This window comes from Eschrichtius robustus, chromosome 16 (assembly GCF_028021215.1).
Source record: "Eschrichtius robustus isolate mEscRob2 chromosome 16, mEscRob2.pri, whole genome shotgun sequence".
Taxonomy (NCBI): domain Eukaryota; kingdom Metazoa; phylum Chordata; class Mammalia; order Artiodactyla; family Eschrichtiidae; genus Eschrichtius; species Eschrichtius robustus.
This window is the reverse complement of record NC_090839.1, coordinates 65,409,573-65,426,521: the sequence shown is the minus strand read 5'-3', so window position 1 is coordinate 65,426,521 and position 16,949 is coordinate 65,409,573. Positions and strand designations below refer to the sequence as shown.

The following is a 16,949-nucleotide window of genomic DNA, read 5'->3' as shown; positions in this document are numbered from 1 at the left end:
ATATCTAGCCAGCTTAGCCTCAGAGGGACACACATTTTTTAAAAAATTTTACTGGAGTATAGTTGATTTACAATGTTGTATTTGTTTCTGCTGTACAGCAAATTGAGTCGGTTATGCATATACATATATCCACTCTTTTTAAGATTCTATTCCCATATAGGTCATTACAGAGTACTGAATAGAGTTCCCTGTGCTATACAGTAGGTTCTTATTAGTTATCTGTTTTATATATAGTAGTATTGCTATCTTGCTGCAACGGCATTTTCTGCAGAGAACTCTCTCCACAGGCTCACTTCATGCCCTATGGGTTCCCAAGGAAGCTCATAAAAATGCCAGTGCTTGCTGTATGCTTTTCCAAAGAGGCTGAACTCAGAAGCTGGTAGGACTTGATTTTTATTAAAAAAAAAAAATCACTTCCTTATCCTCCACCTGCTCTGTACCCTGCTGCTCACCCACAAACCAATAACCCAAGTCAGAAAGTTGCAAAAGCCTGACTTTTAAGAAGTAATGTTTTAAGGCTACTTTTAAGTGAGTCCTTCCCCGGGTTGTGTACCCTCCAACAGAACTGTAACCCAAATCACATATTTTCTGTGCTTCTGTAGCATCTCTTGGATGAATATTTATCACCGAGCTACATTAATATTCTCAGAAGAAAGAAAGAACTAGGATTTCTTGAGTGCCTACCATGTACTAGACACTGTTTTTAGCCATTTCACCTACCTGATCTAATTTAAACCCTCTTAAAGGGAGGTGATGAGGCAATATCATTTTTTTCCATGTGACAGATGAGAATTAAGGCCCAGAGATACTGAGTAATTTGGCTGCCAACTGACTCTGCCACAGCTGATAAGTGGCAGAGCAGGATACCAAATCCAAGACAGTCCACCTCCAATGCTCTTACCTTCCAGCTATAGGCCCCAGATCAAACCCCAACTAAGAAAAGCTTTATTTCAGAAAACAGCAAAAATACTCATGTATTTTTGGAATACATGAGGAATGCTGGCATGTGAAAACTGGTGCTCTGGGGTAAGCTGTGTTTGTATCTAGGATTCGGTCTTAGGAAAATGTAGGTCCAGAATTGAATGCACATAAAATGACCCAGGAGGTGCATTTTTAAAGTGAAAAAATGAAAAATGGAAAGTGAAAAATCCAGAGGTTCCAGGCCCATAGGAGTGGGTAGGCCCAGGATGGACATTGGTAAAAAGCATCTCCCGTGATTCTGGGTCAAGTCCTTAAGCCATTCTTTTTTTTTTAAAGACTGATTTTTTTTTTATTGAAGTATAGCTGATTTACAATGATCAGGCGAACAGCAAAGTGATTCAGATAGATAGATAGATATTCTTCTTCAGATTCTTTTCTGTTATACATTATTACAAGATATTGAATACAGTTCCCTGTGCTATACAATAGGTCCTTGTTGTTTACCTATTTTATATATAGTAGTGTATATCTGTTAATCCCAAATTCCTAATATATCTGTCCCCTTGCCTTTCCCTTTTGGTAACCATAAGTTTGTTTTCTATGTCTGTGAGTCTATTTCTGTTTTGTAAATCATTTTTTTTAATGTTCCACATATAAGTGATATCATATGGTATTTGTCTCTGTCTGACTCACTTCACTTAGTATGACAATCTCTAGATAGATCCATGTTGCTGCAAATGGCATTATTTCATTCTTTTTAATGGCTGAGTAGTATTCCATTGTGTGTGTGTGTGTGTGTGTGTGTGTGTGTACACATGTTCTTTAGCCATTCATCTGTCGATGGACATTTAGGTTGTTTCTATGTTTTGGCTATTGTGAATAGTGCTGCTATGAACATTGTTGGGGTCTTAAGCCATTCTTTGAGTTCTGGGTCCTGGTCCTGGGTGTGATGCCTGTGTGAGTGTGGGCAACCTCATTTATCTCAAGAGAACTCAGTTCCTTCATCTGTAGAAGCATAAAGGGTGAAAAAGTGTATTTTCTTCATTGCTTCATTGAAGGGTATTATTTGCATTGTCTCATGAAATTACTCTCCCAAACCTGATAGAATGTGAATACTATCATCTCCTCCATTTTGGAAATGGTAGAAATGAAAGACCAGAGCATGTGACGGGCTTGGGCAAGACCACACAACCTGATTCTAGTCAGAGCTAGACTGATGAAATCACAGCACTATGCTAGAAGTTTCCCCCAAGTTCCAGGCTCCAATAGCGTGCTAGACTAAGGACAGATCAGGTTCAAAGATTCGTTTTGCAAAATAAATGTATTTCCACGATACGTGTTCATATTGGTCAGGGGAGTCCACTGGGATTGAGGTGGTGGTGTCTTCTTCCATCCTGGGTATTAAACAATTATTCCAGGAGTCCACAGGGCTGGGCACGTGGACCTACAGCAGTGACCACTAGGGGGAGACTTTCCTGGAAAACCTCAGGTAGTGAAAAATGAATAGTGCAAACTGCTAAGATTTGTTTGCCATTTCCTGGCAGATAGGATTCCCCTCCCAAGTGAGCTATAGCCAATGCAGGTGGAAGCGGGGAACTTGTATCTTCAGGGACCTAGCCCTTTCTCCTTTGAAGCTACTGCTTCTTTATCCAACCTCCCCAAGGGACACCCATCCCTCTGCCCATGCCCTGTGTTCCCAAAGTGGGTTCCTAGCAACATTCCAGTACGTGGATCTCAAGCTGTGAACTGGTTTTCCATAGAGAAAAGAGATCAGATGTCAAAAGTGTTTGGGAAATGATGGGCTATACAGAGTTTGACAGTTTTTTCACCATGAGATTTTTCAGAGCTTTAATTTGCTCACCTGATAATAATAGTAATAATTATACCAGTTACAACCTCATGTGTTTATCACTTTTGACATGCTAGGCACTGTGACATGTGTTGTACATGTTATCTCACATCGTCCTCACAACAACCTTAGGAGGGAGGTGATAGTGACGTCTCCATCTTGTTGATCAGAAAAGAGGGGCTCAGAGAGGTTGAATGACTTGGAGAAAGTAACAAGAGTACCAATGATGGGACCACGATCAGAACCCAGGTGTGTCTGAGGCTAAGTCCATCACACCCTGCTGATACTTCTCTTTCAAGAAGGTGGCAGGGTGTACAACCCCCCTGACCTTGTCATCATGCCTCATGTAGATTCAGGGTCTGCAGGTTGAGTAGAAAACAATAGGGAAAATCAGTGACCCCAGAGGAACTTGGGCCTCCCCTCTCTGGGACCCCTTTTCTCCTCCCCAGACAAAGCAGGATAAATCAAGATGCATTTAGGAGGAGAGGTGAAATTAGCCTGGTTTGAGTAGAAAAATAGCCTCTAAGCTCTTGCTTTTGACCTGTCCTGAAATATTTTCTAAATGCATCAGACAACAATAGGCTGATATAAAGACAGGGATGCTGACTGCCTCTAAATGTTGTCATGGGAATCGTAATGGCTTTGTTTTTCACAAGGGAAGGAAAAAAAAGTTTATGCCTCAAATTAGTAGGTCTGTCATGTTCCAAATTGTTTGCATTTCTAAAAATGGATGTTGACATGTGAATAGTTATTATCTAATGCAGACCCAAAAAATCTGCCTCTCTCAAGGCAACAACTCGGTAATCAAGGGGTTCTCATTAGACACGAGGGTCTAAAGCTCTCACTCCCAATTCTGGAATATGGGGTGACACTCTTCATTCCCTCCCCCACCCCGCCCCAGAGCTCAGGTTGCTTCGGAGCCTCTGGGACTCTGGTCAAACTTCCCTCTTCAGAACCCTCAACCCACAGAAAGATGCTTGGAGACCCAATCAAACAGTCTTAGTTTCCCAGCAAGATTTCTCTACTGCAGTGGTTTTTAAAGTATGGTCCCCAGACCAGCATCATCAGCATCACCTTGGAACCTGTTAGCAGTTCAGCTCCTCTGGCCACACCTAGTGAATCAGAAGCTCTGGGGTGGGGCCCAGGAATTAGGTTTTAACCTTCCTCCAGGGGATGCTGATATGCACTCAAGTGGCCCAAACCTGAGAACCACGGGGCGGCCCACGGCTCCCTCCTCTCCACTCCCACGCACGCACTCACTACCTTCTGCAGTCTCCTCATTACCCCTCTGCTCTATTTTCTTCTCTTCATCCTCTACCCACCACAGTTCCGGGCACTGCCCACCTGGATAACTGCAAGAGCCTTCCAGAAGGTGACCTCAACTCCAGCCCACCCTCCCCCAATCCAGTCTCCACTTAGAAACCAGAACTGTCTTTTGAGAAGGCAAAAGGGCCCTACCAGTATCTGACCTACAGCCCCGCAATATCTTCTAACTTCTCCCAGTTCAATGTCACTAAAGGGTTTGACCTTCACCTGCTTGGGTCAGCTACATCCTCCCAACTACCAAATCCAACAAAGCATAAGGAGTGAAGAAAGAAGAGAACTGAGCTTCCAGTCTGTTCTGGAAAATAGCCATTTCCATCACACCCCAGTGGGAAATAACTTAAGCATTAGAGTCAGGCAGACATGGGTTCAAATTCAGCTTCATCACTTAGCAGCTGCATGACTTTAGACAAGCAAGAGCTAGCCTCGCTCAGAGGCCCATGTCCTCATCTCTGAAGGGGAAGGACAACACGTACATGGCTGGGTCATCGGAGAGTTCAAGGACAAAATGACATAAAGGGCCCAGCCCTCTGTCTGGCACATAGTAGGGGGTTAATAAATTATAGCCACCACCTAGCCCAGTCACCCAGCTAGTTAATGCACAGACTCAAGGGGACCAACTTTTGATGCTCACCATGGTAGCCAGGAAAGTTGAAAATAGCATCTGTTCCCCAAAAGGCTAATCATTCCCAAGACCCAGGGCCAACAACCTGACTCTGTTTATCTCTCCCTCACAATTTGTGTTTCTCCCCCTGCGTTAATTTACCTTACATTTTGCCATTTGCCTGCACAGTTTTCTGAGAAAAAAACGTCTCCTGGATGTCTTACCTGGGATGGTTTCTGATAATGACATTTTCCTTCAGGCAATGAATATCGGGAAGTGAGGAGTAGCACACTTTTCAACAACAGCCTGGAGCACAGACATGCCACCCCAGATGCACGCGCGTGTGCACACACACACACACAACACCTACACACTGGAACTCAGACGGACCTACAGGTCCACCCAACGCGGACACGTGTGTGCACACAGACACCGGGATTCTCTGTGCCTTCACGGATTAATGCCAAATCCAACGACACCTCGACAAAAGAGCTAGAAAAAGCCATACGGTACCTTTCGGTGACTTAAGTGTCGCCACTGTCCAGTCACCCTCAGAACTTCCTAAAAAAACAATAATGGAGAGATGCTGATCTGTTCACAGGCTTCCCATGTGTGCTGTGCCCTCAAAGCCCAGATGCTCTGCAGGCACCCCAGCTGCAGCCTCCAAGGGGCGCAGGTCTCAGCAGACCGGGGAACAGGGCGAGGGACCAAATGTGCAATGACAATTGTGTGAACACTTCTCTCTGCAAGGCCCTGAAGCACGATCAAGATAATGCCCAACACAGGATCAAGAGAGGTTCCCCTGAAGAAAGCCTAGATGTTTTCAGAGAGAGAGAGAATTCCTAGGTGGCTCTAAATTTCAGCCCTCTAAGAAAGAAAGCAAAGTTTTAGTTACATGAGGTCACTTTGGCTAATAACGCTCTGTTGACAAGAGATAAATTTTGATCCTCTTTTATTGCAATTCCCCTGCTAAAAAGGTGGAGGTAGCATCATTAGCTCCAAATTCAAGGTCGGGGCAGGCTCTGCTGACTGCAACTTTAAATGCTGGGTGGCATGCTGGGTGGGGTGGCGACCCCGCTTTCACAGTGCCTAGCACACAGTCTGTGTTTGAAAAATATTGTTGAATGAATGAATGAATTCAAGGTTCTCCACGGGGTCACTCTTCCTGAGGTAAGGAAATTCCCCTCAATGCTAAAGGAATCAAACTTGTTATCTGAGAATCCCATAATGCCTGGGACTTTGATTATAAATCAGTTTCTCTAAATTGAATTCCATTTCAGATGTACTGGATGAGCCCTGGGGGAATCTCCTAGTATTAGGAGAACCCCATAGTGACCCTTTTGTAAAGGATGGTGAGAATGACTATGGCTACAGCCTACCCCGGTCCTCGACAGACCTTCTCTGTAAGATCGGGTTTTACTCAAACCGAGGCAAACCTGCGCACGTGCCTAAGCAGCAGCCTCTGCCCACTGGCTGGCGGCCTGACCAATCAGCGTGCGCTACTAGCTCCAGTTTCCTTTCTTAGGAATCTACCTGGAAAAACCAAGTCCTCAACATTTCTGCACAATTTCCAGAGATTTATCAGGCTGCCAGCTGGGAAGAGATGTAGGGAACAGTCTGTGATCTGAATGATTACAGAGCACAGATCCGGCCCCATTTAAACATTTCTGGTTGGCCTCCCAAGCGTGCCAAAGGATGCTCAAATTGCCACGTTCCCCCTGCGGATACGAACTCTACACCCTCATCACTAACAACAGAGGGGAAATTGGAATGACAGGTGAAGAGTGACGAACTTAAAATTAAGTGGGACCCGCCTGGGATGCCTTCATGTTTCCTCTCCCTCTGAGCCAGGATCATTGACATCTGGAAATAGTGATACGGCCCCAGATCTTCCTGTGCGGGTGGACACATGCCTGACCGAGTCACTGAGTCACTAAGCCCAAGGAAGCCGTTTGCTCCCAAATCAAATCCATGACCGCCTTGAAGGCAGGAAACAAGCTGTGGTCACCTCTGTTCCCACTACCTAAGACAGGGCAAGACAGTAACAAGTTTTGTTTCATAAATCCAAAGCTAATAAGGGCGCTTAATAAGATGGCACACAAGCTACCAAATATATAGCTAAGGCCCCATTATGGGCTTGGTGACACTAATGGACATTAGATAAATATTTTTTGGGTGAAAAATTAAATGCTTATGTAAAGACGATGGGCCTACGGCATTGAGAGGAAGCGGCCATGAGGGAACTTTCTGGGAGAGGAAAATATTTCTTATCCTTACTGGGACGTTGATGACCCTAGTGTATGTATATTTCAACAGTCACACTACTGTAAAATTACGATCTGAGTATTATACTATACATATGAAATTATACCTCAACTATAATGCACCTTAAACATGTTATACCTCAATTATACTCAGCATCGTGAGAAAACTTTTACCTTCAAACAAAGAAAACAATACCTTAGTAAGTCCTCCCCCACAAAGAGGAAAATGGGCCTCTTCAATCTTTTTGGCCTGGTATAACCTCTGGTGCCAGAAATTGCTCTGTGAGAGACAGCATCATTTCGTGGGAAGAAGATGACCTGAATCAGGCTATCCCAAATATGAGTCTTGGCTCTTTGGGTGTGACTTTGGGAAAATTACTTAACTATACCAAGCCTCGGTTTCCCCGTCTTTTGACTTTGGGACTGATACCTCCTTCAGAGGTGTACTGTTTGGGTCGATGATACTAGCTCACTTTCCTCCATAACAGTGACAAAAAGAAAAACTAGCAGAGGTTAATTCACATTTGAGGGGCTTATGCATCACTTAGGGTTTTCACACATGATTCCTACAGAAAGAGTGAAAAAGAATTCCTGCCACATCTAAGTGCACTGTTGCTGTGGTTTTAAAAAGTGCTATTGGAAAATGTAACATGGTACTGGGAAAATAGTCCATAGACTCAAATAGCAACAGAGAAAATATTTTCTTATTAAATTCTTGAATTAAAAAAAAAAAAGGCACAGCCTTTTATCAATAATGCTGTTACTTCCTGTCTCTTTCTCTCACCGGGCAGCATAAGTTGCACTAAAGCATCTAAAGGGCATGTGGTCAGGAACCTATAGCAGCTGAGGATTTAAACTCTCAAGACACCTAGAGGAAAAACTAGACACGGGGCCAATAGGAGCTAAATGCCAACGTACAGGCAATTTTCCATTTGCAAAGCCCATCAGGAATTACATAAAAGAGTGGTCTTTTCCCAGTTCTGGAGGCAGGAATCACCCATCTCTGAATCATCAGGTGACCCTTAGGGATATTTTCACAACTGTCTTTGCAAACATTGACCTATGAGGAACCATAAAGTGGGTCCTCGCATTGTAACCACCCATCCACAGGTGGCTCAGGCCAGAGGATTTGTGTGCTTAACTGAATTTTCAGGTTACAGTTTGGCTCAGTCTAGAACAACACACACTTCTTGACTTTTCTTGGTAGAAAATACTTAGAAAATGTTTAAACCCACATTTCTGACTTAGTAAGGAGAGTTAATTGAGTGAAACAGAATCTTTCTTTGATGGATTGTAGGAGTCATAGCTCTGGGCATATGGACCTTCACTGTCCAGGCTATTGATGGGGAGAGTGAAGAGGTTTGGGCCGCCTCTTTGCTGGCCCTAAGCACAACTCAGAAAAGTCATTTGCTGTTTGCTTGCTTGCTTGTTTGTTTTATCAGAGTCCCAAAGTGAGTTAGCTTTCAGGCACATCTTTCCCATCAAACTAGAGTGAAGGATATGGACCCAACTCTCTATTTCCTTCAAAGTGAAATCTACCAATTGCATGTTAATCAAGGTACCAGTGTATTTGGAAATTCAAGGAAAAATATGACCAACAAACAATTCTGGTCTGGAGACTTTCATATGGGGCAGTATTGATTGAGGGCTGACCATGTACCAGGGTAAGCACTTTCCCTGCACTGTATCACCAGATCTTCCCAATAGACAATTCGTTGTATATTTTTATTATCTCCATTGTACACATGGTGTAACTGAGACCTGGAAGGTTGAGTAATTTCTGCAATAAACGTATGAACTAGATCTTAAACTCAGTCCTGACCAATTGCAGGGGCAGTGCTATATGCCACCATCTTGCTGATGATCTCATGCTCCTGACATGATGTGGGTGGTGTCTGTCACGTGGTTTTATTCAGTGGTTTTACAAATACGTATTGGGAGGGCTTATTAAGATCCCTTCATGAGTGATCACAGAGGCCACAGAAGCAATAACCGATTTGTCCTGTGCCAGCAGAGATAAGATGGGCTTTACCCTTTGTGGAAGATGGCAGAGAAGAGGAGGAAAAAGCCAGGAATCATGCAGTTTTAGAGCATGTCAGACCTCTGAAGATGTCAGTAGGTCACCAAATACAGACCCCCAAGTTTATTCACCCCAAGGAGAAGAATAGCCGAGGGTGAGGTCTGGAGTGATTTTGAAAACACTGAAGTGAGCATTTATTTTGTTACTATTACATGGACTAAATGCTTAAAATAATATTTGAGTTATTGATAAAACAAGTTTTTTTTTTAATTACATAGTCCAAAGGCGATATTTGATGCTTGTGTTCTCTGGTGTTCTGCTGAGACCAATTTTCCCAAATAGCTCTACATGGTTGAAATGGCAGGTGGGGGATGGGAAAAGTTCAAGAAAGGAAAAAAGGGAAGAACTTTTGAAATGAATAAAAATACTAGTTCAAAAAAAAAAAAGATCCCTTCATGGTGCTACATGCTGGGGATACATCGATGAAAGGGACGGACTTGGTTCATGCCTCAGTGGGACCTACAATCAAGGGACACCAGATTAAATGTTTGCAGAATGGATGAAAGCGTTGAACAAATAATCATTCAACTTCATCACTCCTTCTTGTACAGAGTACAGTGAGGTTTAGCCTCTTACATTTCCCTAGTGTATGCTAATATTTTACAATAACTGGCCAATGAACTCCTTGAGAACAGAGACCATTCTGTAGTCACATGCTATATAGGACCAGATGTTACATTCCCAAATCCCTGAATTACAGAAAGAAAGGAGCTCTCTTTAAACATGAATGAGTGTGATTTCAACAAGCACACAACAAAAATAAAATTAAATAAATAAAATAAAAATGAAATTAAATCAAATCAAATTAAATAGATGGGAAGTCTTGTTTGGGAAGAATTTATCTCAGGAACTACCAACAATTCCCACGCTTTTCTCCCCAGAGTTGGTAGTGAATGAAGGAGACATATTTAATGGTCCACGGGTATTCTAATGAGTAGAATGAGTAGAACTGGTTAATTTTCCAATTTTAAAATTAGAATGGAGCTTGGAAACTAGAGAGTTCAGGTTCTTCATTTTTCACACGAAGAAGCTGAGGTCAGGGGGTTTTGGTGACCAACCCACTTGATGTTCTGAGTATTAAAGCCTCCAAGAGAACACTGATTTTTCCAGAGGTATTTTTGAACTTGGCAGTTAACCCTAAAGGCTGTCCAAGTCTCCCCTTATTTACTGAATTGAAATTTTTAGAAAATGAGTCTGGTTATCAGAGACTGCAGAGCTTTCCACAGCAAACCATTTTTTAAACAACTTCTCTACTGGGTGGTAACGATTTTGTTAATGAAACGCATTTCATCATTCACAGCACAGTCACATTATGCCTTAATAGAGAACCCTTGAAAGAACGTTTATTATGGGATTTGCATTTCATTTGGGCGGGCAGACTCTGGACTCCTGGGTAACCCATCGGGTCATGCATTCGCTCAGTCTGCCCCTCACTGGACCTCACAAGACCATTACAAGACCATCTGTGACTCAGATAAAGCTTGTGAACTCCCATAATAGTCAGAAAAGAAGGACCAAGAAGAAGAGGGGCACATCAACCATAGCCAGGACCGGGGAGGGTAACCCAAGTGAGACCCTTCAGAGTTTTTAGAAGATACAGGGGTGCTCCCTTCCAACTAAGCTATTCTTTGATTCTTGTCAAAGACAAGCTCATTCCTTCATTCAACAAACATTTCAGGAGATCCAGCTTTGTGGAAGAAAGTGTTACTCAAGGAGTGTCAAATAAACTTTCAGACTGCAAGTTTAATTCCAAATGCACTGCAAACATTTGCTATACCAAGAAGCCCTGAGTCAATGCTGGACAGAATCAAGGAATTCTGTTGGAAGATCCATTTATGATTTACCCAAAGAGCTACTGGGTGTTGAGGGGGAAGGAAACACTGGGCCTAAGTTGAAGAAATGAGTTGTTTTGGGTAATAGGACCAGTTCAAAAAGAAAAAGATGTCTGGGTGGATTTTTTTTAATGCAAAAGAAGAATCAAGTATAACAGCAGATGCTCTTCATCACCTAAATGCAAGGCTCAGAAAGGGAGGTGGGCCACGGAATAGTGCATGAAGGCCTCTGCAGTTACCTTGGCACACATGCCCTGACTCTTTCTCTCCTAGGCAACAGCTCCCTTCCCTTCCTAGTAATATCTGAGTTTATCTGAACACGTTTAGGATGTATGTGCTCTGCAAACACACAATATGGAATAGAAGAAATCTGTGGTCATGGGTGTAGATGAGGGTTGAGGTGGGTGGAGAAATTCAACAGGAAACGTGGGAGATTACTATGTAAAGTCTTACGAGGCTTGGAATTTAGGCAGCACGACCTGTGCCCTCAGAATTATAAGCACCCCTAAAACCTTCTTCAAATGGTTCCATTTGGAAATCGTGGGAGATTGAGGAACGTGAGTTCCTAAAGATGGACTTCTTGTTCAAACGCTAAGCTCCAAGTATGTGCCTGGCCCTCTCTTGGGCACCAATATGCTTGTTTTATGAATCTGATGTCCGTAGACCGTGGTTCTGACAGCAGCCTAGACATGTGATCATGTCTGTGCTTTGGTTTCTGTCCTGAGTTTGTAACAGAATTAGGATATTTCATACTGGAATTGATCAGCACATGTCTCCTGTCCCATCTCCAACGAGGAGCTTGGCAGTGGGGAGAGGAAATAGGATGAGAAGCTGATTATAAAAGAAGGCATGGGGTCTGGGAGTCTTCTGCCCGCCCCAAAGCTTGACTTTGCTGTGGGTGCTGCTTCCATCCTACAGAACGGGGCCATGAGTCATTTGTTTAGGAGCTTGGGTCACCGTCAGACTCCCTCATGTACAAATCGGGGGAATGGACTGAACCCCAGCCCACCCAGGGCTGTGGGAAGGGAGCAGCAGGAGCACAGGCCCTGCAGCGATAAAAACACAAGTTCAAGTTGCCCACAGGCTGCTTGATTTGGAGCAAGTTAAATTAGCCTCCCCGAGCCTCAGTTTTCCTAATCTGAAAATTGGGGCAATACCTATGCCTTCCTCTTTGGAGCGCTATGGGAAAATAAGACAGTGTCTATAAAAGGGGCAATGCAATGTCTGGCACTTGATAAGAACTCAGGTAATAGGAGCTCCAGGCTCCCCCAACCCCCCAACACCAGAAATGTTTACATCTGGAAAAACAGGAGTTCCCTGAGATAGGAATGTGCAGGCTTACTGACTTCTCCGAGAGGCTGGACTGTGTGGGTGGTGAGTGTCACACTTAAAGGGCAGGGGGTTCGGAGACCGAGTGTCCTGGATCCTAAGTCCAGGTTCCCTGAGGATTCGCTAGGGCAGATGGTTGATGGCGAAGGGGCTGAGGTATCGGTATGATTCAATGAGTATCCACGTTCTCCTTCTCCCCCCCCCCACCCCCGCCCCACACAGCAAGGTAGGACTTGACCTGGGGCCAAGAGAAAGCCGCTGAGGGGCTCTGGTCCTTAGTAAATTGTGTCCCAAGTAAAGAGACCCAGAATACATGAGAGAGAGACAGTGAGAGAATGAGACAGAGAGAAAGAGAAATAGAGAGAGATTTTGAAAGATAGATAGATGATAGATAGATAGATGATGGATGATAGATAGATGATAGATAGATAAGAAAGACAGAAAAAGGAGTAGAAAAAAAGTAGGGGATAAGGAAATCTAGAAGGAACAGAAAAGTACAGGAGAGAGAGAGAAGAAACAAAACAGCACTTACCGACAGCCTTCAAGGAGGCGTACTTGTTGAGCTCTTTGCCAGGCGGCTGCTGTTCGTAGGGGTTGGAGATCTGGCCCAGGCTGGGGTAGGAATGTGGATGGCCCATCTGCTGGAGCAAAGGGGAGGTGGGCACTGCGTTGTTCATCTGGGTGGCGTCTAGAAGTGAAGAGAACAGACGGAGATGGTCACCAATGGGGCAGGACCTTCTACCCACCCCCACCATGGCCACATCCCTTGAGACCAAAACTCCACGCCCTTTGGGGACACGAGAGGGAGGGCAGCCGAGGATGGGCAGGTATATCGGCAACAACCAACTCTGCATTAGAGAGCAGCTGAGGATGGATGGGTAAAGAGCAAAGGATTCCCCTAGAACACTTCCATCTCCCCCCAAATTAACATAAGGTCCTATCACTGCTGGGGCTACTTTTATCAAAGCAACATACATATAAAAAGATGACCAACTTCAATAACAGTCAAGGAAATGCAAGTCAGGACAACGGGAGGCCACTCCCCTGCCAAGAGACTGGCAACAATTAAAAGGACTGAAGGACACCAATCTAGCAAAGATGTTGGAAACTGGACAGCCTCATAAACTCACGGTGGACATATGATTTGCTGTATCTGCAGAAAGGAATCTGGCAGTGTGTATGGAAATTTAAAATGCATGTGTATGTTGACCAAATAATACCACTTCTAGGGATGGAGCCTTCAGAAATACAAGCAACAGAATGTGAGGATATTTGTTCAGAGGCGTTCTTTGCACCATGGTTTGTAAAGTGAAAAATAAAAACCACACAGAAACAACCTGAACTCCTATCAATGCAGAAATGCTTAAATTATTGTACATCTGTATTAGGTACATAATATGTACATACATATGATGGCCTATCATTCAGCTGTTAAAAAAATGAGTTAAAAATCAGTTAACTATACATGTGGAGAGTTTCTTATGGTTTATATTGTTAAGGCAAAAAAAGCAAATGTCAAAGTAATGCACATAACAGGGCATTTGGTTTAAAGAAAAGAAAATCTGTGCATATTTTTGTGTGCTGTGGTTTGCAAAGACTGAAAAAAAATAGGTAAAAACACACAAACTGAATATTGGCTACTTAGAGGGACTGGAATTCATGGGGGAAAAGGTTCAGGAATTATTCTTTGAGCTGTTAAGGGTTTCTGTCTTCACCCTGAGAACAATGGGATGGACGGACTGAAGGCAAGAATGAAATGGGAGTCACGGAGTCCGGGTGAGAGAATTATGGCTCAGTTTCAGGCAGGAAGCAAGGGTTCCCTCCATCTTCATGAAGCACATCTGGAGATCCAGATCAACATGGCAGTACTTGCTGGCAGTGCCTTGAAAGATCCCCTTTACCAGCATGTGCACCCGTTTCCCAGCCACTGTGTCGGTTGCTCAGAGCTCACAGGTGCCCCTAACATCCAAAAAATCGTTCTCGGCTGATGGGAGCCACCATCCTGGGCTTAATATGCTTAATGTCCCTCACCCTCAACACCCAGGGTGGGTGACAACCAATGCCCAGCTGACACTAAGGTACCAAGACCAGCCCTTGCCTCAAGGTGGGGATAACTTAATGGAGCAAGGGGGGCTCCAGAGCTCCCATGGGTTGACACAAGTTTAGAGCAGGGTTCAGCAAGCTTTTTCTGGAAAGGGCCAGAATGTAAACAGCTTAGGCTTTGCAGGCCATCCAGTCCAGAGACTACTCGACTCTGCCCTTGTAGCAAGAAGGCTGACATAGACATTATGTCAGCGTGGCTGTGTGCCAATAAAACTTTATTTAGAACTTTATTTACCAAAATAGGTGGCAGCTGAATTTGGTCCACGGGCCATAGTTTGACAACCCCTGGTCTAGACTTTATCTGAAACTGAGAGCCCCATCCCTGTGTGGCTCCTTTATCTTTCCTATTTTGTTTCCCTCACAACCTTAGAGAGGTGTGGGTGTTTGACTCCCTCAGAGTCTCATACACCTGAACCCCTCTCTCAAGCACTGCTTCTAGGCAATTCAACCCGTGACATATATAGAATAAGTTTGGCTTTAGAAACCAATACACTCGAACGGAAAGAAGCAGGGTTACCACAGCTGAGACACAGAGATAAGGAGAGTATTTTTATCACTGCACATGCATGGGCCATCCCACAAGCCCAACTGTCTAATGGGAATATCGCCAAACATAAGCCAAGTCGCCCAGCCGCTGGCCAGCATCTGAGGAGGCGGGCATGTCTCCCTGCCATGATAACTCTTTGGCTGGGATTCAGCTGGGGCTGAAGAGTCCTAAGATTAATGAAGTCATGGTGGAAATGTTGTCTCATGTAAATTACAGCTCTCCCTGTAGCCTGGACCCCAACGTCCTCTGACATTTTCCTCTCCAGAGGAACCTGCTGGGGAGGTCTGTCTGCTTCCCCTGGGCACGTCAGGCCAGACATGTTTGTGCCCAAATGTTGGTGTAATAGGAAGTGATTTACTGTAAGTTCTCATTGTTTGCTGCTCTGTGGGGTTTTTTTCCCCAACATACACACACACACACACACACACACACACACACACACATATATTTTTTTAGTGCACAGCTACTGTTTTGTGTATTCAGAAGTACCAGTTCCAGGCACTCTGCTTCATCCCCATTTGACTCATGTGATTAGCTGCCAATCACTGTAACTCTCTTAGTTTGGGTTTTCCCAGAAGTCACTGAGATAAGGACTCAAGTACAAGCATATTTGGGAGGTGATGTCAGGCAGTACTGCAGACAAGGGGTGAGGGGGCGAGATGGGAAAGAGAAAGAGGCAGATAAAGAGTGCAATGCCCAGCAAGGGGCAACTGTGGAGAATGGGAGTTTAATCCCACTCTGGCATTCTGGTAAATGGTGTTGAGTGCATGTCTCAGAATTCTGTCAGCCCGTGGGCAAGTGAGCCCCTGAGTATTTATGTGCCAGCTCCCATCAGTCGTTGTTTGAGGGCTGCTTCTGGTAGACAGTAATTCCTCAGCACTTGTAACCTACCATGTTCATGGGCAGAGTGAGCTCTGGTAGCCAGAAAAACTCTTACTCAGAGATGTAAGTAAGAGCTGGCAGTTGGAAATCAGGCCAGTAACTCACCCTTCTGGTCACACAGTGAACATGTGATCCAAGTCAGACCAATCACAACACCTCCTTCTCCTCACAGTGATTGGGCCAGAAAGGAGCATGTGATCTAGGCTGGGCCAATCAGAGTCCTTCCCTGAATTTTTTCTATTGGGAAGCTTTGGAGTCAAGGAGCCAGGAGGCCATGAATTCAAATGAGTTTGAACCTACCATGTGAAGAAAGTCTTTCTTTATTGTGAAAGAATAAGGAAAGAAGCAGAGGAGATAGGGAAGCCCCTTTCTGAATAAGCTAGTGTGCTTTGGGGTTACTGTCACGTGCAATATAAGTTCTGACTAGTGCATTGTTGTCCTGAATCCCACTGGGAGGCTGGAACTGACCAGAAGGGAGGCTTCCCATGGGGCCTGCAGAGTGCACCAAGGTGGAACAGGCATTGGCCCTGGATTTTCTACAGAGCTTCAGTAGAAATTTCAAACAGCAAATTGACCGAGTAGTGCATAGAGAATGCCCAAGGACATTCATAAGTTAATTAACCAATATCTTAATGGCAGGGTTTTTTTTTTTCTGGAAATAGACCCTTAACTAGTTACAGAGCTGACACCACCTAAGCCCATCATCCAGTGGGAGCCCTTACTCCCATCTCTTTGCTCCCTCAGTCCCAGATCCCATCCACTATTTTCAAACTCTGTTTCCAGTCCTGCCAGGGGAAACGCTAAACACTTCATTAAAGAAAAAAAAAAAGTACAGAGATATTCCTTACCACTTGGGACAGCCTTTTATATTCTTAAACAGAATACTCCATTATAAAGCATTTGCTTTTGGATGATTTCTCCCAAGTCCTGAGCTAACTCAGGGGCAGCGAGTAGTTACTTAATGAAAGTGTGTAGGACTGAGATGGCCCACCAAAGTGATCCATCACGGAGGAAAATGAGGCTGCCCCAGAGTCACATTCCTACTTTCACATTCAGAACAACAGGAAGCAAATTTCTGGCAGTTTTAGATAGCCATTTTTTGCTAGCTTCCAGGCGCTGATTATTCAGAAATACTGAAATCCAGGCTCAGGGCAGCAATCAAGAATTATTAAATAGACATTGGTGACTGGGTTTCTTAAATGTTATTTTCATTTT

At 44.1% G+C, this 16,949-nt stretch overlaps 1 protein-coding gene across 1 annotated transcript in view; it reads right to left on the bottom strand.

Annotated features, from left to right (window-relative positions):
• The window catches only part of SHISA9 (shisa family member 9), a 292,897-nt gene that overhangs the window by 12,750 nt on the left and 263,198 nt on the right, over positions 1-16,949 (bottom strand). Inside the window, exons 3-4 of the mRNA XM_068524829.1 lie at positions 12,735-12,890; positions 5,211-5,258 (exon numbers count right to left, since the gene is read on the bottom strand). Coding sequence (XP_068380930.1) covers positions 5,211-5,258; positions 12,735-12,890 — 204 coding nt within the window. The remainder of the gene's footprint in view (positions 1-5,210; positions 5,259-12,734; positions 12,891-16,949) is intronic.